The 22,491-nt window shown below is 37.9% G+C and overlaps 1 protein-coding gene across 1 annotated transcript in view; it reads left to right on the top strand.

Annotated features, from left to right (window-relative positions):
- PHEX (phosphate regulating endopeptidase X-linked) overlaps nt 1-19,910 on the top strand; it is a 219,932-nt gene extending 200,022 nt beyond the window's left edge. Inside the window, exons 17-21 of the mRNA XM_027771117.1 lie at nt 1,693-1,760; nt 3,889-4,019; nt 8,745-8,810; nt 10,118-10,222; nt 19,813-19,910. Of these exons, the coding sequence (XP_027626918.1) occupies nt 1,693-1,760; nt 3,889-4,019; nt 8,745-8,810; nt 10,118-10,222; nt 19,813-19,830 (388 nt within the window). The 3' untranslated portion in view covers nt 19,831-19,910. The remainder of the gene's footprint in view (nt 1-1,692; nt 1,761-3,888; nt 4,020-8,744; nt 8,811-10,117; nt 10,223-19,812) is intronic.
- The last annotated feature ends 2,581 nt before the right edge of the window (nt 19,911-22,491 follow it).

A 22,491-nucleotide genomic window follows, 5' to 3' on the forward strand; every position in this document is an offset into this window, starting at 1 on the left:
TCTTTCCCTCCAGCTAAGCAATGAACTTTATATTGCACCTGACTTCCAAGAGGGTAGAAAGTGGAGGATACAAGGTATTTTAAGGCCTTGACCCAGAATTCATACCTGGTCCCTTCTACTGCACTTTGTTGGTCACAGCAAATCCCAAAGTCAGTCCAGATTTAGGAGAAGGGACATGGATTGCTTCTTTTTACATTTTTTTTTTTTTTTAAGTTTCTTACTTCCATGACAGAGAGAGAGAGAGAGTTAGAGAGAGAATCTCCAATAGGGTCTCCATGCCATGATCTATCCCCCTCTTTTAGTCAGCCCTGGGTCATGGGCAAACACATGCCTGGTGTAATCAGGGAGGTCTCTAGACATGAACCAGGAACTTTCCCATGTGGGATTGTATCACAGAGCATATTGTGTTTTACCATTGCACAACTATCTGGCCCCTAGATTGCCTCTTTTTAGTTAATTGCCATAGGATGTGTGTGCTTGCTGGAGAGAGACAGAGACAGAGAGGAAAAGTGAGAAATCACCCCTCTAGGAGCAATGGTCACACTAGAATCCCTTCTCCATTCTCCTCTCTGAATTTTTGAGCACACATGCACACATCCCCAGTATGATTTTCAAGCTGCCAGGTCTGGGACTTAAACTGTAATTAGCCACATGAGAATCCAACACCTTAACCATCACATCACCTGCTGGCCCCTAGATTGCCTTTTTTTTTTTTTTTTTTTTTTTTTGGGGGGGGTTTTCACACAAGGGCCAGACAGACAGAGAGAGACATAGAGACAGAAAGCAAGAAATCACCCCCCCAGGGGGGATGGTCACACCGCAATCTCTTCTCCATTCTCCTCTCGGGATCTTGGGCACACATGCACATGTGCCCGGCATGAGTTTTAAGCCACCGGGTCTGGGACGTGAACCGCGGTTGACTACGTGGGAGTCCAGCGACATAGCCATTACGCTAACTGCTGGTTCCCTAGATTGCCTCTTGATGGAAGAATGGAGCCTGCACATTCAGGAGTGGGTGGAATTGTTGGTGGGCACCTTTATAGATAATCAACCATGTGCTTCTTCAGAGGTGAAGAGAACTAATGTAACACCTTTTCTAAATCTGGTTAAGACTTCATAATCTTTGCTATTCCATTGTTAGCTTGTCTGCCACAGAAATAGAGAAATGTGACTACCTTCGAAAACAGTGATCCCTTTTAATCTCTGCTCTATTCTTTGTTTTTTATTATGACTACATTTGGAAAACAATTTAACTTCTAAGATTACAGTGACTTTTCAACAAGTTTTCAGATAAAAAATAAACAGCATATTTACTGACAGGATATTTTCAAGTCCAGTTTTAGGTGTTCACAAATATAAAATATAGCTAGAACAGATATAGAATCAAAAAAATCTTAGGGCTAGAAAGGATTTTAGAAATCATATGTTTCGTATCTTTAATTTTACAGGGTAGGGCACTAAGGCTCATATGTGGTTATGATAACAATGTTAGAATTTATATTTTCTTTGTAAATTTCAATCAAAAGAGTGTGTTTAGATTTTTTTCACAGTTTTTATGGGTATGATTATTAGATTGTTATTACCATGGTTATGAGAAAACAGATTATCTTGGCTCCTTATTGAAAAATTAAAAAATTATGCTCTGAGATTCATACTTGTAATTTTCTCCAAATTATGTATTTTATGCCACAGATCTCTGAGTTATGGTGCTATAGGAGTAATTGTTGGACATGAATTTACACATGGATTTGATAATAATGGTAAGTACTGGTTCATTTTATAAGCTGCTGTTTTCATAATAATGTTGACTATATGGATGTTAATTGTTGCTATTATCTTTGTATAGCAGCATCATAATCCAAAGCAATAAGACTGCTGATTGAAAACTTTCCCCCATGTTTTGCTGTGATAGCTGGCAATAAATAAATAATTGTTCCTGTTGGTGATGGGATAGAATGAAAAAAGACCTTGTAATTTCAGTGAAATTAGCTTTGCCTTTAGATCAGGATTGCTGTAGCTGCCACAGTACTTACAGGAATTGCATTATAGGTTTTCTTTTTGTCATGTGTTTATTCACCATCTCGAGATATTCTACCTGGAGGTGTGAGAATTAGGATTTACCAAGTTAGGATTCAAGCTTAGCTTTTTTTTTTTTTTTTTTTTTTTTTGTTTTTTTGGTACTGTATCGTGGATTATGCAATACACTTAATCTCTATTTTTTCTTTCTACTGTCATATATTCAGAATTCTAAAAAGAAGCTATGCTTTCCTAAGGCAAAATATAGAATATGCTGTGTGTCCTGATGACATTTAGGCAAAAGGAAAGAGCAGAATATGGCATAAACTAAAGGCATGATCGCCTCTGAGAATCCTCATAATTTTTAATCAGCATGACTTTCTTCTTTAACTTAGGAGTATTAATGGAAAGCCATATGAAATCTCTGAAACTTATGAATTATTTGCAAATTACTATCACATCTACATCTTCACAGTGATTCACTGGCAATATCAAGAACCCAGCAACCTAAGGCAATCTTGTTTGGAAGGGACATCTTTCATGCCTGTAGTGTCTCCAAATTCCTCCCTTGGATGCTGATGCCAGACCAGAGATCCCTTTGGCTCTTTTGAACAATTCTTCCAGTGTTCCCCACTGGCCTCCCTCTTGTATTAAAATGTAGCTGCCTCATAGTCATCTGAGTTCTCAGAGTTGTACTTACTGCCTTTTGCTGTTTGGTTTATTTGAGAGAAGAGTCTTAGCTAAGAAACAAAAGCTAGTGGATACTCTTATGGTTCTGGTCCTTTCTTGCTAGGAAATGTAAATATAGTTCTCCTCAGAACCTTCTAGAGGCCTTTTAGAGTTTCTCTCAAAGGACAGAATCTAATGATGGCAATTTCACTCTGTTAACCAGTACTTGGAACAGAACATTATACATGTAAATACATGCCCAGGAACTATTTAATGATTGCTTCATAAGTGGATGGTAGGCACTCATTACAAATCTCACAAGGAGTGGTGTTAGTAGCACACATCCTTGTTGAAGAACATTGTATTGTTACAGTTAATACCTTCACTTAGGGAACTTTATTGTAAGCTCAATGAAGAGTTCTCTGTATAATTACATTTAAACCATGACTCTGATTCCAGTAGTAACCTTGAATGTAGAATATAGTCTAGATATACCAAACTTTTGTTTTGAAGGGTATAGAGAAAAATGAAGGCTGAACATGTGGCAAGAAAGCATGTATAACTAAGTTTTGGAGATTTCCATTCTTATTCCAAGTTCTCTTTTTAGAGCAACCTTCCTTGTCTAAGCAGGACAGATGGGTCTGCCATCCACACTGATAGCTGCAGGATGATTCATAACAGAGGTTTTAGGTGTCTTTGGGCTTCTGGCAACTTAGAGGAAACAGCTTCTGATAGGGCGGAGTCAGGTCGGTGGTTGCACATTGTGGATGACTCACTGGGCAATTCCTATGGATCATTTGGAATTTCACTGGGAGTGATGCTCCAATTCCCTTCGTGGGCTGTCTGAAGGCAGCCATTTTTATTTCATAATCCAGAGAACATTTTGGGTCAGATCAGGTAAAAACACAGAATCCAAGATTGGTTAAGACTGGTGTATGTGATAAATTGATGAATCTCGTTTTTTTAAATGTTCTTTGTTCCTTAGAAGGAAAGAACTTCCTCATTCCTTCCCCCACTCCCTGCCCTCCTCCCCCCACCCCTTTACAATTAACCTATGATATTGGCCAGAACTGCAGGAGCTACTCTCAGGAAGTGTTACCTTCTGTGTGACTGCTTTTCGAAGGCTTGTCAAGGTGAGGAAAGGAAAGATGAAGAATTTAGTTTCCATAAATAATATAATGTTCTAACTTTCCTTTTTGCTAGGTAGAAAATATGATAAAAATGGAAACCTGGATCCTTGGTGGTCTATTGACTCAGAAGAAAAGTTTAAAGAAAAAACCAAGTGCATGGTTAACCAATATAGCAACTATTATTGGAAGAAAGCTGGCTTAAATGTGAGTACAGCTGTGGTTAAGGGGGCATCACATGGGCCATTTTTTTTTTTCTCATTTGGACATTAACTTTGGTTCTCAAAGTGTTCTTCAAAGATCAACAGCATTTCCCTTACTTGGGAACTTGTTAGACATGAAAGTTCTTGAGTCCTATCCCAGAGCTACTGTATCAGACTCCCTAGGGGTGGCCTGGTGAGGTGGCCTGGTAGTCTGGCAGGCTGTCTCTTCACATGCCCTCAGGTGATTCTGATACAAGATAAAGTTTGAGAATCACAGTCCTAAACATTAGTTTGTTTTCATAGGATCTGGTTTTTGTTTTGTTTTGTAATTTCGTTATAATACATGTGCAGGAGAGAGAGAGAGAGAGAGAGAAAGAGAGAAAGAGAAAGCGAGCGCACAAGAAAACACCCTTGAGGGGATAGCCATGCTGCAATCTCCTCTGTCTCTTTCTCCTCTCAGGATTTTGGGCACATACATAGACTCCGTGCCATTCTCCTCTCAGGAGTCTGGATATGCACACACATGTCATGTCTTCCAAGCTGCCATGTGGGATCCAGCTGCCTTAACCATCACACCACCAGCTGGTCACCTAGGTTCTGTTTATAGCACAGGTAAACAATGGTAGAGTCTAGATTAGCATTTAGATTTGTATGTCTCCAAAATCTGTACTCTTCCCTTTACATCATCTTCTGGCTCTTTAATTTTAAGTTCATTTTATACTTAGATGATGTGTGGGTAGACTACTCTCCAGCATCCATTTTGGCCAAAGTGTCAGATATTGAAACTTAATTCTGACAAATGTGTACCTTTGTCACAAGGACAACAGAAAGGGCATGCCTGTCTCAGCATAAATCCACTCAACCATCAGAAAACATCTTCAGTTTCATTCCCACAGGCGAGTGGGTGGCTTCTTTTGTGGCTATAAAGGACCATGCTTTATGTTTCTTCATTTGTGGGAGTCAGTCCTCTTGCCCAGACCTTTCTTTGCAGTGAATTGGGAGGAGTTCAGGTAGGGCATCACAGAAGACTGTCAACAGCTGTTGAATCCTGAGAGAACAAACCTAGGGCTATGTGGTCTGCTGAGGAGGTCCAGGGTGTGAGGGGCCAGGGGGGCAAGACTACTCCAAAAGCTAAGATATAAAGTTAAGAGTAAAAAGGAAGGAGATTAAATTCAAGCCGGAATGTATATAAGCATAAGCATCAGGGGCCAAGAGAGGGTGAGACTTGCTGCATATTATGGAGTAAAGGCTCTGGAGACAGAAAACTTCTTGGGTTTTAATCCCTGTAAAATGTAAGGAGTTTACTTAATCACTCTGTTTTAGGTCAGATTCACTGGGAGGAGAGCCCCAAAAGGGGTTTCCTAGGTCAGTGATGAATTGAGGAAGTAGTTTCAAGAGAAACACAAGAAAATGAAGAAAATAGGATCCTTGTAGGTAAAGTTTAGATTCTGAAGCGTTGAGAATTTGGAGCATAGAAACTGTTTGGTCCAGGGATAAGGGGCCAGACTATTTCAGCTGCACATCAGTCAGTTATTGGAAGGTGGAGTATAACTTCCTAGTCATCTCCAGACGAGGTGACTCCCATTCATGAAGTTTAATCTTCCTGAGCTATTAACATTGCAGGAATGGGTGCACAGTCCTGGTAGAAAGGGAAATATAAAAGGGGATCTTTCAGGGTTACCAACACTCTGAGATTTAGATAATTTGTTAAATGGGAAGGTGATAAAAGCACTTACCTTGTAGGCCTGTCATAAAAGAAAGAATGTATGTGAAGCCGGAATGGTAACTTTTGGGGATTGAGGGTGGGAAATTTCTGGGTGATTACAGTGAATAATGTTTTCTGAAAATTTGATTTTATTCATTAGTTTCTTGATACCTGAATGACTAGGCTAACTTAAAAGTAAAGAGTTGGTAGGATCTATGGTTTGATGGTTTAGAGCAGGGTGTATTAGTTTCTGGTTACTGTCATAACAAATGACCACAAATTTAGTAGCTTAAAAACACCACCAATTTATTATCATACAGTTCTATATGTCAGAAGTCTGCCACAGATCTCAGTGACCTAAACTTAAGGTGTCAGCAGGTCTCTGTACACTTTCTAGAGGCTCCAGAAAGTATATTTGCTTATCTTTTTTTAGCTTTTAGAGGCCACCTGTACTCCTTGGCCAATAGTCTCTTCCTTGTACAAAGCCAGCATTAGCCATGGCAGCTTGTCAGGTTGCATCACTCTGATACTTTCCTTTTCCTCATCGCCCTTTTCCTCTTATGACAGCCTTCTTAATTATATTGGCCCTACTGGATAATGCAGGCCAATTTTTTTCCATCTCAAGATCCTTAATCACATCTTAAAAGTCTCTACTGTCATTGTAAGATAACATATTCACAAGTTCCAGGGATTAGGACACAGACATCTTTGCGAGGCCATTATTCTACCTACTATAGAGAACTTGGCAAACTTTTCTGTAAACAATGTAAGCTTTGTGGGGTGTATGGTCTCTGTTGCAACTATTCCACTCTGCCATTGTAGCAAAAAAGCAACCACAGGTGATATGTATGTGAACAGGCATGGCTGTATTCTAATAAAACTTGATTTAGGACCTTACATTTGAATTTCATATAATTTTCATATGCCACAAAATATTATTCCTTTTTTTTTGATTTTTTCCCCCTAAATCACTGAAGAATGTAAAATCCAGTCTTACTTTGGAGCCTATAAGAAAAACAGGTGGCAGGTTGGATTTGGCTTCTGGGATATATTGGCTTAGAATATTTTCATCCTAGCTCATTTAAGGTTTTAAGAAATAATCTTCAAATGTTGCAAAGAATTTCTGTACCACGCTTGACTGGTTGTCATACATATTGCAAACCTCGACCTTGTGGTCTGCACTACTTCTATTTGATTTTTGTTCCCCACGAGAACTCCTCTCCTTTTAATTTTTCATGGAAGTAGCTGAAGGTAAAATGATGATTGTTGGTCTTGAAATCTTATTCCTGTGTAGATGGCAATTTTTTGGAAACACAGGCACAATGAGAAGAATATTCCAATTATGTGAGTTAATCAGATAGTAATCTGAATAGCGACATTTCTATTTTTTTGCCATTAAAATAGAGTCATTCAGTATATTGTTAACATTTTATTGGAGCTGGCTAAATTTGTGAGAATAAAGAGGTGGGTGAGAAAGAAATGTGTGGTATAATAAAATAGGAATTATTATATTCAGGAGCACCTTAATGGGGTTAGTTTGCCATCTCTTAATAGATTACGACTACCTCTGATTTATGGAATGTAATTTTCCCTTCAAAAATATGACTCTTTTGCTTGTTATAATATTTATGCCTCAACACCACCAATTTATTATCATACAGTTCTATATGTCAGAAGTCTGCCACAGATCTCAGTGACCTAAACTTAAGGTGTCAGCAGGTCTCTGTACACTTTCTAGAGGCTCCAGAAAGTATATTTGCTTATCTTTTTTTAGCTTTTAGAGGCCACCTGTACTCCTTGGCCAATAGTCTCTTCCTTGTACAAAGCCAGCATTAGCCATGGCAGCTTGTCAGGTTGCATCACTCTGATACTTTCCTTTTCCTCATCGCCCTTTTCCTCTTATGACAGCCTTCTTAATTATATTGGCCCTACTGGATAATGCAGGCCAATTTTTTTCCATCTCAAGATCCTTAATCACATCTTTAAAGTCTCTACTGTCATTGTAAAATAACATATTCACAAGTTCCAGGGATTAGGACACAGACATCTTTGCGAGGCCATTATTCTACCTACTATAGAGAACTTGGCAAACTTTTCTGTAAACAATGTAAGCTTTGTGGGGTGTATGGTCTCTGTTGCAACTATTCCACTCTGCCATTGTAGCAAAAAAGCAACCACAGGTGATATGTATGTGAACAGGCATGGCTGTATTCTAATAAAACTTGATTTAGGACCTTACATTTGAATTTCATATAATTTTCATATGCCACAAAATATTATTCCTTTTTTTTTGATTTTTTCCCCCTAAATCACTGAAGAATGTAAAATCCAGTCTTACTTTGGAGCCTATAAGAAAAACAGGTGGCAGGTTGGATTTGGCTTCTGGGATATATTGGCTTAGAATATTTTCATCCTAGCTCATTTAAGGTTTTAAGAAATAATCTTCAAATGTTGCAAAGAATTTCTGTACCACGCTTGACTGGTTGTCATACATATTGCAAACCTCGACCTTGTGGTCTGCACTACTTCTATTTGATTTTTGTTCCCCACGAGAACTCCTCTCCTTTTAATTTTTCATGGAAGTAGCTGAAGGTAAAATGATGATTGTTGGTCTTGAAATCTTATTCCTGTGTAGATGGCAATTTTTTGGAAACACAGGCACAATGAGAAGAATATTCCAATTATGTGAGTTAATCAGATAGTAATCTGAATAGCGACATTTCTATTTTTTTGCCATTAAAATAGAGTCATTCAGTATATTGTTAACATTTTATTGGAGCTGGCTAAATTTGTGAGAATAAAGAGGTGGGTGAGAAAGAAATGTGTGGTATAATAAAATAGGAATTATTATATTCAGGAGCACCTTAATGGGGTTAGTTTGCCATCTCTTAATAGATTACGACTACCTCTGATTTATGGAACGTAATTTTCCCTTCAAAAATATGACTCTTTTGCTTGTTATAATATTTATGCCTCTTGTAGAATGATAGTTGACCGCAAAACATTCTTTTTTCTTTTTGTTAGGTGAAAGGGAAAAGGACCCTGGGAGAAAATATTGCTGATAATGGAGGCCTGAGGGAAGCTTTTAGGGTATGCACTGGTACATTTCCTATGCTTTTAAAAATTGGGGCAAGCAGGTGATGTGGTGGCTAAGGCACTGGATCCCACAAGGCTGAGTCTGTGGTTTGAGTCTTGGACCCAGTGACTTGAAAAATATGCTGAGTACATGTGTGTGCATGACCAAAATCCTGAGAGGAAAGTGGAGGAGAAGGAGTTGCAGTTTGGCTGTCCCTTCTGGTGAGTGATTTTTCACTTTCCCTCCTCCTGTGTCTCTATCTGTTGCTCTCTGGCAAGCACATGTGCCCTATGGCAAATATCTACAAAAAAAAAGGGGGGGCTATAAGACACCATATAAATACAGATACACCTCAATTTGTACCATAGACATGTTCTTGAGGAGTTAGGTATGGAATTTCTGTAAGTAGAATTGTATTTACCCAGTGACCACTCTATTATAGAGTATATAGAGCACATTATGGAGTACCATAGAGCTGCATTGTTTTCTTTTTTGAGGGTGGGTGTAAAGTCACCATAAAGAATAATATTTGTTATTAAGAATCATATATTTAAGGAATAATTTTCAGAAAGTACATTCATACTCATATCAAAGCATGTTATGGAAGTCTCCTAGGGGTTAGGGTCATATGAGTTTTCTTTGAGCACAGCTCTTTCTATGGCACTCCTTGTAATTTTGTCTTAAAATACCGAACTTCTAAATTATGGCCAGAGGCTAGTGGTTCTCATATACCAGGCCAGGTTAGAGTGTATAATAACATTTTCATCATCCACTACTCTATTGTTAAACAAGGAACAAAAAGATAATGTGGAAAGATTTTCACAAAGCTAAATGAATTTAATTTAAAGACCAGTCTGTTATTCCTAGGTTATACCCTTTTTGTACTCTAGTTAAAATATTCTTTATTTTATACAATGAAGTTGATACAAAATGATAGGTTTGCATCTTACTTGGCAATACAAAAAACATGGTAATATATTGACCCAAAATTTAGGGGCCTTACCATTGTGGATTTAAAAAAAAATTTTGTTCCTTGGTGGACAAAGAAAGAGCAGCTTTTTAAAGAATTATTTAGTATCTGAACATTTTGTCCCAGCTGCTTCAGTATCTGTTGAGTTTTAGATCTCTTTGCAGGTGCACCAGCCACACTGTTAAGCAATAGGACATTGACTTGCATTTCCAGTTGTTTGTTTTCTTAAAGGAAAACTTGACAAGATGCATTTTGCACATGGCAGTAATGTATATTTATTATCTCTGTGCTAGATGAGAAAAGCTAAAAAGCATCGTGGCAGAGGCTCATCTGTGCTGCTTCTCTCACTAGGCTTACAGGAAATGGGTAAATGACAGAAGACAGGGAGTCGAGGAGCCTCTCCTACCAGGCATCACATTCACCAACAACCAGCTCTTCTTCCTGAGTTATGCTCATGTGAGTAGAAAGGAAAGGGGAATTGATGAAGAAATATGTGGCTTTAGCTTGCTCCCTTGACCAAAGGCTTGGAACAGAAGTTAACACCGTCACTTTGATTTTAGCCACAGTTTTATCTTGTTCATAATTTTCAGGATAAATTTCCCCTTCTTAATGTTCTATGGGGCATAAATAATTAGCTGATCAAATCAAGGTTTATTGATTTATTTTTTATCCTATGGTAACTCACTTGATAGTTTTTCACTACATATGGACTTCTTAATGTATGTGATACTGTTATAACCACTTCTAGTAACTCATTCTTTGGTTTTCACGGCCTTGTCCTTTCCTACATTTCTCCTGCTTTGCCTTATTCTTACTTTATCCCACTACATTCACCCTATAGGGTACAACCTTTTGTTCCTAAATGCTTACAGTCACTCTTCAGTAGGCTAATTCATTCCCAGGTCTATAGGGAACTGGTCAAACAATTTTCAACTGTCGGGATGTTTTGTTTCATAAAACTGACATTGCAACACTAAATAAGTGATTGTTTATCAACCTGATATAAACAAAACTGTAGTTATCAACAAAATGATATCCCTTCTTGGTTTCACTATTTCTTTTGATATACTCTCTGTCTTTGAGTCTTCCTGGCTGGAAAGTCTGGATTTTTAGGGATTATCTGATTTATCTATCTTCATTTTTATAGCATATATCCCCAAAGCTAAATATTCCATCATTTTAAATGCTTTTCAGATTCCACTTCTCCTTCTTCCCTGTTTTAGGCATTTCAGGCTACTCTAATAAAGAACTGTAGACTGGGTGGCTTATACACAACAGAAATTTATTTTTCACAGTTCTAAAGACTAAATGTCTGAGATCAGAGTGCCAACATGGTTGAGTTCTGGTGGGGGTCCTCTTCCAATTTCTAGGAGGCCTGCTTTTCACTGTGTTCTCACATGGCAGAAAGAGCTAGTTAGGTCTCTGGCCTCTTCTAAGAGCACTAATTCCATTCATAAGGGCTCTGCCTTGATGACCTCACTTCCTAAAGCCCTACCTTATAATGCTGTCACATTGGGATTAAGGTTTTAACTTATGAATTTTGGGGGGATACAATCATTCGGCCTATAACATCCCCATTACCCTATGTCATCATTGTAGATTAATCCTTGATATCTTCTACTCTGGATTATTCCAACAGCTTTAGGGTATGTTTTCTTTCTTTCTCTCTTCCTTCCTTCCTTCCTTCCTTCCTTCCTTCCTTCCTTCCTTCCTTCCTTCCTTCCTTCCTTTCTTCCTTCCTTTCTTTCTTTCTTTCTTTCTTTTTTTTGGGAGAGGTTTTTGCTATAGGGCGCATGCACTCGCCAGACAGACAGAGAGATAGAAAGCGAGAAATCACCCCCCACGGGGGATGGCCACGCCGCAATCCCTTCTCCTCCATTCTCCTCTCGGGATCTTGGGCACGCACGCACACGCGCCTGGCGTGAGTTTTAAGCCACTGGGTCTGGGACACGAACCGCAGTTGACTATGTGGGAGTCTAGCGACATAGCCATTATGCTAACTGCTGGTCCCTAGGGTATGTTTTCTTGAGTTTAGCATCTTTTACTACTTGTGTGACACTGAAATACCACTTGTATTTCATTACTGATCTGCCAAAACAACTACAGTGGCTCCCAAATGCCTACCTGATTTAGGCCAAATACTTTCATTTGGCTCCCAAAGTTCTTAGTCTGATCTACCTCCACACAACTAACTTTAATGTCCCACTGTTTTCTCATTTCATTGGATGAGAAAAACTCATCCAGGAAAGAATCTTCACCTCTAGCTCACAATGTCATGTCTGTTTTCTATCTTTCTGGCTTTTCTTCTGATTCTGCTTTTACTAGACCCCTTTCCTGCTCTTCTCTCCTCAGAATCTTCAATGCTGCCTTCATTAAATTATTCCCTAAGAACTCTAGTCCTCATTATTTTATATCCAACTCCTTTTTACACTTACTTTCTATACCATGCAGTTGAGTATTTAATCACTCTCAAAATGTTCAAGACTTTCAGTTTTATCTCCACGGCTAATCTTTAGTATCCTAACACTTATGTATTACCATAGATACTGGAGTATATTGAAGACACTGATATTTTTAGATCAATTACTTGAACAGATGCTGAGTATATTAAAGACACTTGATATTTTTAGCTCAATTGCTCAAAAAGGATAAGACTAACATAGGCTAAGGAAATTTCCTTTTGGGTCAGTACTAGATCAGATAGCTAAAAGAACACACCAAAAAAGTATTTAGAATTTTCTAGATTTAGGGTTGGCAAATTAGGGCCAAATATAGCCTGCTGTCTGTTCTTGTAAATACAGCCATTCTTCATTCAACAACCTAACTGTTTAATGACCACTCAGACTTATCACCAGTTCTCTAGCATGGGGAGTTGCCTTTCTCAGTCTGCGTGAGTCTCACAAATCCCCTTTCTCTGTCTTTGGCTCTTTCCTGCAGTTGGTTAATATTCACTATGCAAAGTACTTTCAAACATGCAAGAATACATATTTTGTTTATAAATTTGTACTTTATTGTGCACTCATAATAGGATTCTGAATATATAAACACAATTAGGCCACATTTATACTATTGTGTTGTGTGTCATGTTGCTTTCTAGTGCTTAGCCCAAGTATGCTTTTTATATGGACAGAATTACATTATTCTAGTTTGATGTCAATGATATCTAGTAAAATACCTGATGGCACCATGACACAGCACAAGACATCCACCTTTAAGTTCCTCGCTTATCGACCAATTTTCTTAATGATCTAGTTGTTGGAACAGAACTCAGTGTTAAGTGAGGAGTGCCTGTATTGCTTTATTGGAAAACAGATGCACTCTTTCATTTATCCATTGTTTGTGACTGGTTTTGTGCTACGATGGCTAAGTTGAGTAGTTGACATGGAATCTGTACAGTCATCAAAGCCTAAAATATTTACTACATGTCTCTTTATAGAAAACATTTGCTGACCTGCGCTTTAGAGGACAAAATTCAAGGGTTCACTAGTTCTTACTATTTACATCCTTGTCCACAATATCTCTTTGTAGATGAGATAAACTAATTGAAAGTGATGTTGCAATAATAATTTTGAAATGTTTCCAAATATAATACCTAACCACATATGACTTATTTTAAACTAAAAGAGATTTGGGGAAATATTGTAAAGCTATTTTATATCACTCATGAGAAATTTATCTTGGACCCTTTCCCATTGATAGGATGAGGGGATTTTTAATCTTTTGCACATTGGAATAAGTCTTCTTATGGGGAATAAAGTTTTTTTATTTCCTGGGAAGGTACTAGGAAAACTGTAACAACTATAATGCATTTTTAGAAATCTCTTAAATGATATGTGAGGCAAAGATAATACTATATAATAGTATAAGAATATAAGAAGGAATGATATAAGGATAAATGAGGTAAAAATAAATGCCACAAACAAATTCATGTTATCTAGCTTCTGAAGAAATTAAGAAATTATATTACAAAACCATCTTCAAAGTCAAATTTAAAACCACAGTGACACAGTTTATCTCCATCAAGAGCAATAGCCTCATATCACCTTTCCTACCTCCTCTATTCCTATAGTTACTGTGACCCATACATTTCTTCTCATCCTTCTACTTTCTGTTCTGCTTTCTACTTATCTAATTCACATTCATTCAGTGATGAAAAATGATCTCTTTTTTTGAGAGGTTTTTGCTATAGGGCACGTGCGCTTGTCAGACAGACAGAGAGAGATAGAGAGACAGAAAGCCAGAAATCACCTCCCAGGGGCCATGGCCACGCCACAATCCCTTCTCCTCCATTCTCCTCTTGGGATCTTGGGCATGCACGCACACGCGCGCACACACGCCCGGCGTGAGTTCTAAGCCACCGGGTCTGGGACGTGAACTGCAGTCAACTACACGGGAGTCCAGCAGCATAGCCATTACTCTAACTGCTGGTCCCAAAAACGATCTTCTAACTAGTCTCTAATTTCCTCTATTGTATACCCCTGCCATATAAATATTTTTAAAATATGGATTTTATCATTTTCCTGCTCAAAACCAATATTAAATATAGTTTAAACACTTCGGCCCATTGTTCAGGACTTCAGAAACCTTGTACCTTCCTCTTTCTCTCCTGGTTGCCCATTATGTATAAAGCATTCTAGAAAGTTAAATGTCCTTTTTTCCCCCTCAAACATGTCTTTGCTCTAAACTCTTTTTCCATTTAGGATATCCCTCTCCCCCATATTCACGTGTCCTGCTTCTGTTAATATTTTAAGACATACTTCAAGTCAGGATTAAGTAGGTGGCCATCTGAAAGACTAGGGTTTGGTTTCTGGATCTACCTGGATATGCCAGGCATATGTACACATGTCCATGATCCTGACTGGCTGGGAAAGACTATGGAGATGGTGGTTTGCAGTGAGACCCTTGTTGGGGGTGCTTATCTCTCTCTCTGTCTCTGTATATCTCTCTTGTGAAAGAAGGAAACTTTTAAAAAATAAACAACACAACTAACATTTATTTCTTGTTCATGTTCCCTGTCCAATGTGGGTCAATAGTGGGGCTCTGTCATAGTTTTTGCTCAGGAACCTGGGATTTGAGTCTTTATCTTGACTTGTGCATCCATAGTCACCAGAGCAGTAGGAAAGCTATGGAGAAATGTGCACTGGCCCTTAATATTGCAGCTTAAATTGTTTTTAAGGTTCTTAATACTTTTCCTAGAGGGATCAGCAGATGGCGTAAAGGTTATGTTGCTGGACTTTCACTTAGTTGACTGTGGTTTAAGTCCTGAACCCAGTGGCTTAAATTCGGGTGTGCGTGCATGCCCAAAATCCTGAGAGGAGAATGGAAGAAAAGTGATTGTAGCATGACCATCACCTCTGGGGGGTGATTTCTCACTTTCTGTCTCTGTCTCTCTGGCATGTATATGCACCACTATAGCAAAAATCTCTCTCTAAAAAAAACTTTTCCTATAGGACCAGCAGTTAGCGTAATGGCTATGTTGCTGGACTCCCATGCGGTCTACCGTGGTTTGCGTCCTGGACCCAGTGGCTTAACTCATGCCTGGTGCGTGTGCATGCGTGCCCAAGATCCTGAGAGGAGAATGGAGGAGAAGGGATTGCGGTGTGGCCATCCCCCCTGGGGGGTGATTTCTCGCTTTCTGTCTCTCTGTCTCTCTGTCTCTCTGTCTGACGAGCACATGTGCCCTATAGCAAAAACCTCTCCAAAAAAAAAAAAAAAACCTTTTCCTAGGAAGTGACATAGTGACATGTATCACTTCTGTTTACATTTCATTGGCCAGAGCAAGTCAAATAGCCACGCCTAATGTCAAAGGAGTTAAAGGAGTATATTCTAGTGTATTCTTGTCCTAGGCTTGGATTAGAGGAAGGTCTGCAAGGCACTTAAGGTGAAATACCAACTTCTCTGGACCATGTTCAATAGTGGATGGTGATTAATTTTATTGATTTGCATGGATATGGTTAAATTTGATAAGAGCTATTTCAAACATTAAATTAATTGAAATGCATTGGTTGATTCCTGGGCACATATATGATTCTCTTGACTTAAAGCACTTGTCTCTTTTTTATTTCTATTTTTTCCTTTACTTTCTACTACAGTGTGCTTCCTAGAGTTAGAGACAGACAGAGAAAGAGAAAGTGAGAAATCACCCCCCACACACACACACAGGGGAGCTGGCCATACCGTGCTGCAATCCCTTCTCCTCTTTTCCATTCTCCTCTTGGGATTTTGGGCATACACATACACATGTGCCTGCCATCTTTTTCAAGCCTCCAGGTCTGGGACTCAAACAGTACAGTCAGTCATGTGGTATCCAGCCGCCTTAACTACCACACCACTTGATAGCCCAAAACTTTTCTAATTTACTCAAATTGTGGAATTAGTCATGCTGATAAAACCTTCTATGCTGGAGATTAGAATAATGTTACTGCTGATGAAAGTTTTATCTGATCTACTTCCTAAAAGTATCATCCATTGATTTTTAAATGATTCTCCAGAATAATTTGGAACAGTTAAGAAAGTAGAAAATGTATATATGGAATACAAATGTTTTTATTGGGGTGCTCTTCTCTTCTAGGTAAGGTGCAATTCCTACAGACCAGAAGCTGCCCGAGAACAAGTCCAAATTGGTGCTCACAGTCCCCCTCAGTTTAGGTAAATGGGCAAATGCCATCAGTTTGGAACTGTGTATCTCTCCACTTCCTCCCCTACCTAGCCAGTCCAGGGCACTATCAAATAGGCTCTCAGAACAAAAATCTGTGTTGTAAACTGTGTGAGCTCCACTTTACAGACAAACAAATGTGGCCAAACAGAAACTAAGCATGTTTTCTTTCATTAGGATTAAGCTAGTTTAGTCAGCATTCTCTTAAATTCCTGTTGGGGCACTTACACACACGTCTAGTTTAGTGCTGTATGAAGAGGGCTATGAGACTGTACAAGAATCTAGAGATAATTTAAAGTCCAAACCATAGCTTTAGTATTAAATTCCATTCACTATCTTCCAGGTTTTGAAAAGCAGCAATTCATGGGTGTCCTGAGCACTGTAGATGCTTAGAAAACCAGAACATTTAATTTATCCAACCACCTATTTTATTATATATTTTTGGTCTGGACCAAAAACCAGTTTTTATTATCTTAGAAAAGGATGCAATGTGATGTACTCTGCCTTGAAATACCTAGACTTCTGGTTTATTTTATCATATTTAATACCTCTTGGTCTTTCACACAATCAACCAACAAACATGAACGAATGATTATTTTCTGAATAACTCTGAACATAAAGGAGGCTATAGGGCAATATTTAACAAATATAATTCATATCTAGAGTCAGGGATACTATGTTTTGTCTTCTAGCTTGAATCATATTTTGAAACAATTATTTATACATGAAGAGAGGAGGTTTTGGATTATAATCTTATTTAATTGTCAGAATATATCAGATATTAAGTAAAAATAAAATTACAGTTGATATTACTTACCTCGTCTGAGGTTCTGTAATTTGAGAGAAATTTTTGATAGCAGAGGACAGAACTATCATGCAAAACCTAAGAAACCATAAGAATTTGTATTTATTCATTATTGGCTTAGAACATATTATACCTGGATAGCTGTATATTTGGTGTTTAAATGAATCCATTAGTGTATTGCAGGAAAGTCATCTGAAATTTCTCCTATATTTAAAAGTCTTATTCCTATAACCTTGCCTTAGAAATGCTTCAGAAATTGACTATAAATTACCCACTAGCATAAAAATCTAATCACTGTGTTGGAAATTCTTCCCCACTGGGCTAAACTGTCGTGAAGGCTGACAGTCTCTAATGGACTAAAATGTGTTCCCACTGACAAATGGTGCAGATGAAACCACACAGTAGATTAATTACTCAACAGATAAGTTTTTAGAAACTAATTTCCTTTTACTAACTAGTTGCCTATAATGTTGGATTTTAGCTGATAATTTGCAGAGTATCCTTACTAATTATCAACTTTATTCTACCTTTAACACTTGCCTAGGGTGAATCCCACTATGAAATATGCATCCCTCTCCATACATTCTAGCTAAAACACAAGAGGTTATGAGGGATTTTTTTTTTTTTTTAAGATATAGGCCATTACATTCATTCAAATGCCCGTAGGTAGCAAAGTCATTAGGGATGAAATAGTCAGCGACTGAGAACGCTGAATCTCTAGTCAAACCTTTGAACACACAGTTGAATAAGAAATAGATGAGGACAGAATTTTGCCTGGCTTGTTACTGATGTCTGCAGTTGACTATAGATTTTGAGTGCAGTGGAAATCACACAATGGAAATACCACTTCCAAAAGACAGTTAAAAATCAAAGTGCTGGGTAGGAATCTGTAGTTATTACTGCAGTCGGGAACTTGCAAGAACATCTGACTTTGGAGCTAACTCCAGTGAAGAATTTACTCGTTGGGAATAACTAGACACCATTCACCAGTAGTTTGTGACATTAATGAAATTCTAGGTAGATATGATTTCCAAACATAACAGGAATCTAGAGAAAGTGTTTTCTGTAAGATTCAGTGAATGCTTTAAAAAATAATTGGAAATGCAATTGCATGGACGATTCTTGTAGACTTTATATTGAGTGAAAAAAGTCAAAGATGAAAGAGTATATACTGTGGATTCCTTTCACATGAAGTTCAAAAACAGGCAAAAGTATGGTAATAGAGGTCAGAGTAGTAGTTATCTTTGGCAGTACTATAAGTAGAAGAACATGAAGGAAACTTCTGGGTGCTGGAAATAGTCTCCGTCTTTTTAAAATTACTTTTGACACATTGATTGTAGGTATTTATAGGGTATAGTGTGATTTTTTTTTTTCAGTACATGAATACAATGTGTCAAATAAAGGTAATTAGCATATCCATCACCTCAAACATTAATTGTTACTTTGTGTTGGTGACATTCAAAAATCTTCTAGTTGACTTGAAATACATAGTAACACACTGTTAACTATAGATACCCTGTTTGCTATAGAATACTTGAAGTTATTCTTCTTATCTAACTGTAATTTTGTTGCTGTTAAGCAAGGTGTTCCCCCTATTCTTTTCAGCCTCTTGTAATCATTATTCTACTCTATTTTTTTTATTTTATTTCATTTTTATTTTTTATTTTTATTTTTTGGAGAGGTTTTTTTGCTATAAGGCACGTGCGTTTGCCAGACAGAGAGAGACAGAGAGACAGAAAGCGAGAAATCACCCCCCCGGGGGGATGGCCATGCTGCAATCCCTTCTCCTCCATTCTCCTCTCGGGATCTTGGGCACACACACACACGCGCCCGGCGTGAGTTTAAGCCACTGGGTCCGGGACCCAAACCACGGTCGACTACGTGGGAGTCCAGTGACATAGCCATTACGCCAACTGCTGGTCCCTATTTCTTTTATTTTTTTACTCTCTATTTCTATGAGGTCAATTTTTTTTCAGCTGACATGTGCAAATGAGATCATGCAATATATAATATTTTGCTTTCTGAACTCGACTTGTTTCACTTAACATAATGTCCTCTAGGCTGATCCATGTTGCCTCAAAGGACAGGATTTCATACCTTTTTAATGGTTAAATAGTATTTCTATGTGTTTATAGGTTATGTTTTCCTTTTCCATTCATTTTTTGATGAACACTTAGGAAATATCCTATCTTGATCTCAAAGGTAGACGTATATACACGTGAAAAAATTGACAATTTCATCTTTAAGATTTAAGCACTTTATGTCAGTTGTACATTCCATAAAAAGGTCAATTAAGAAAAGTTAGAAAAAGAAAGTATTGATGGTACAGTTTTATAGGGATTTGAAGACTGTTGGAAGGGTAAATCCCAGCATTTGCCTGGCATTCAGGAGATGTTAGTTCTAGTGTGAGCTCTGTTAATTTTTCTGGAAATTTACTTAACCATTTTAGACTTTCATTGTTTTCCCTATAGACAGGTTAAATAAATATGCTAAAATCCCATCTAGCAATATATTGCCACAGCATTATCCAGAACCTATTGATATATAAGAATGAAATGACATGTGCTTTGACATATCTTTTTCCAGGGTCAATGGTGCAATTAGTAACTTTGAAGAATTCCAGAAAGCTTTTAACTGTCCACCCAATTCCACAATGAACAGAGGCATGGACTCCTGCCGGCTCTGGTAGCTGCTCCACTGGGTCCCACCATCTTGAGAGAACTGCACAGCGCTAGCAGAGGCTGCACTAAGCACATATCAATCACTGCTTCGGGTCTCTATTCTCCCAAGGATGTTTATTTTAATGAATTTCTATTATTTGATTAGATGACCTGCTTGGATCTAAATAGTATCTGTTCAGAGTTGTAGAGCTTAAAAAAATGGAATGCAAGAAATAAACCACGTATTTTTTCTTAAGAAAACCAAAGCAACAAAACAAAATCCCTAAGCTACTTCTGTTAAAACCCTGTCTGTGAAATTGTTAAATTTTAGTGTGTTAATCACAGCTAAGTCATACATACCATTTTGATCTATAGCTTTGAAGGGAGCCAACATAGATACGTATTCAGAAAAAAATTAATCTATTAAACTTGTAACCCTCAATGATGTATACATGTGTGTGGATACCAGGGAGGTCTTGCTGCTCTGTGGAACGCAGTGTACGATTTTATGGGCAGCTATTACACAGAGTTTCTTACTGCTAATGTAGTTAAATTAAAAATATGTTGGATCTCCATTTTACAATTTCTGATGAAGTTCTTCCCTTCAGATTTGCAGTCTATTGGAATGAAAATGTGCCTCATAGTTTTCATCTGATGTAGCTGATTGCCCTGTCCAAGTCAGTGTGAACAAAGCTAGCAGTAAGGTTACTAAGAAAAGGATTTGAGTTTTTCAGATAGAAAAAGAGAGGATATAGCTTTAAGTTCCAGAAGAAGCAAAAACTTCTAGCTATACAACAATGGAGAAACCAGGAGATGAAATCTCCAAGATTTTATCTAGTCTGTTTGAATCTAAGTGATTTTCTGTCTGCTGGATACTTTTCTTTAGCGTGATTCCTGTTTGTTTCGTCACCCTCATATAGGTGCATTCTCCTGGTTCTGAAATGAATGGGCACTCAGAAAAGAAATTTCTGATTCCCCATTAGAAAGAATGGCTTTTGTTTCTCTTTAGTGCACACAGACATGTTGAAGAGGGAGCAAAGCACCCTTCCATTTCAGCAAAGTTAATGTTATCTCTCTTTATAAAGGCAAAAGCAAAAACACAACTTTTTGAAAAATGTCTTTATGGAAGACATTTTAGAACATATTGACTCAGTGTAAAATTCCATGCATAGCCCCCAAAATGTCAATTTTACACACATCTTCAAGAGTCTGTAAAAGAACGGCACTGTTTTTGATCCTTTGAAAAGCATTGTTGTTTTATATGAACTCCTCTCTCTCTTACTAGTGTGTTTATGTAGGATAAAATTGTAATGGCATTACAGTGATTACCTGGCATTTCTGGTTTCTTAAAGTAGGCATCCCTCACCTGCTTAACAGTATTCAGTGGACATGAAGTATTAAGTGGGCCAATAGGAAAATCCCAGTAGCAAGATGCCGAATTCAGACTAACCAGAGGAGGCCATTTTGCATCCCTGTGATTTGTCGTCCTTTTTAAAAACTATAAGTGTATGCTATGTCCTTTTGTAACCATGGGAACTTCTGAATGGAGAGAAACGGAGTGGCACCATCCCGAGGAGAACAATTACACCGCTTTAGTCCAGGGAGAGTGATTTTCTCCTTGACTTCCTCCTCTCTAAAGGGATGAACTTCTGAAGGGTAGCTACCTTTTCCTCCTAACTATGACTTAATGTGACCTTAGTTTGTATTTCTAAAAACAATCTGTATTATATTGAGCTGCTGGAAGTGCATGTGGCTTTTTTCTGGAGTAAGCATTATGATTTGGTTTCCACATGTAAGATAGTCCTTGTTTTATTCTGTCACTTGGACATTTAAAATCAGCTGAGGTTTGTCGTGCTTATACAAATAGTGTTTTCCTTCTAAATTTCTTTTTAAAACTCCAAGGAAACACGTTCCTGCAGGTCAGGGAAAGTGTTTGATAAAAGCATAGAATTATGACTTTGGAAATAGAAATTTTTAAGTCACTTGTCAGTTTAGGAGAACTGGTTGGTGATTATTTGGGTCCCTTACAGTTTCTAGATGACAGGGTTCCTTGCCCCCGATTAACTTTACTTGAGGCAGCTCAGTTATGCTGAAAGTTATAGATAGGATGGCTATTATTCAAACAAACAAACACAAAACTAAACAAAAAAACAAAATCATCACCTTTAATCACCACCACTAGCAAGAACAATATCCTGGAAGGATTGGCTTTCCAAATACGTGCTCGTGTTTTACCCTTCAAATTACAGTCTTATCTCTCCTTTTTGATAAAGATGCAGATGCTGATTAAGTGGTGGAAGGAAGAAGGTAAAATTCAACTATAAGGGAAGGAAAACAAAAAGGTAGGGAGAAGCTGGCCGAAGGATGTGGCTCTGAAGAGAAGACAGGATTTTGGCAAAGCTTGCTAAGCACATCCATTGGAGTGAAGCCATAAAGTTTTACAAAATAATCATGGTAAATTAAAAGGAAATTAGATATTGGATCTCAGACTAGGACTGTCATAACTTCTCTGATTCATAGACCAGATGTTCTGCCAGTGAGCTATTGTCTGGGCATCCGAAGGAGTTAGTTTTTATTTTTAATTTTTTAAATGAAATTCTCTGAG

This window comes from Tupaia chinensis, unplaced genomic scaffold (assembly GCF_000334495.1).
Source record: "Tupaia chinensis unplaced genomic scaffold, TupChi_1.0 Scaffold000184_1, whole genome shotgun sequence".
Classification (NCBI taxonomy): domain Eukaryota; kingdom Metazoa; phylum Chordata; class Mammalia; order Scandentia; family Tupaiidae; genus Tupaia; species Tupaia belangeri.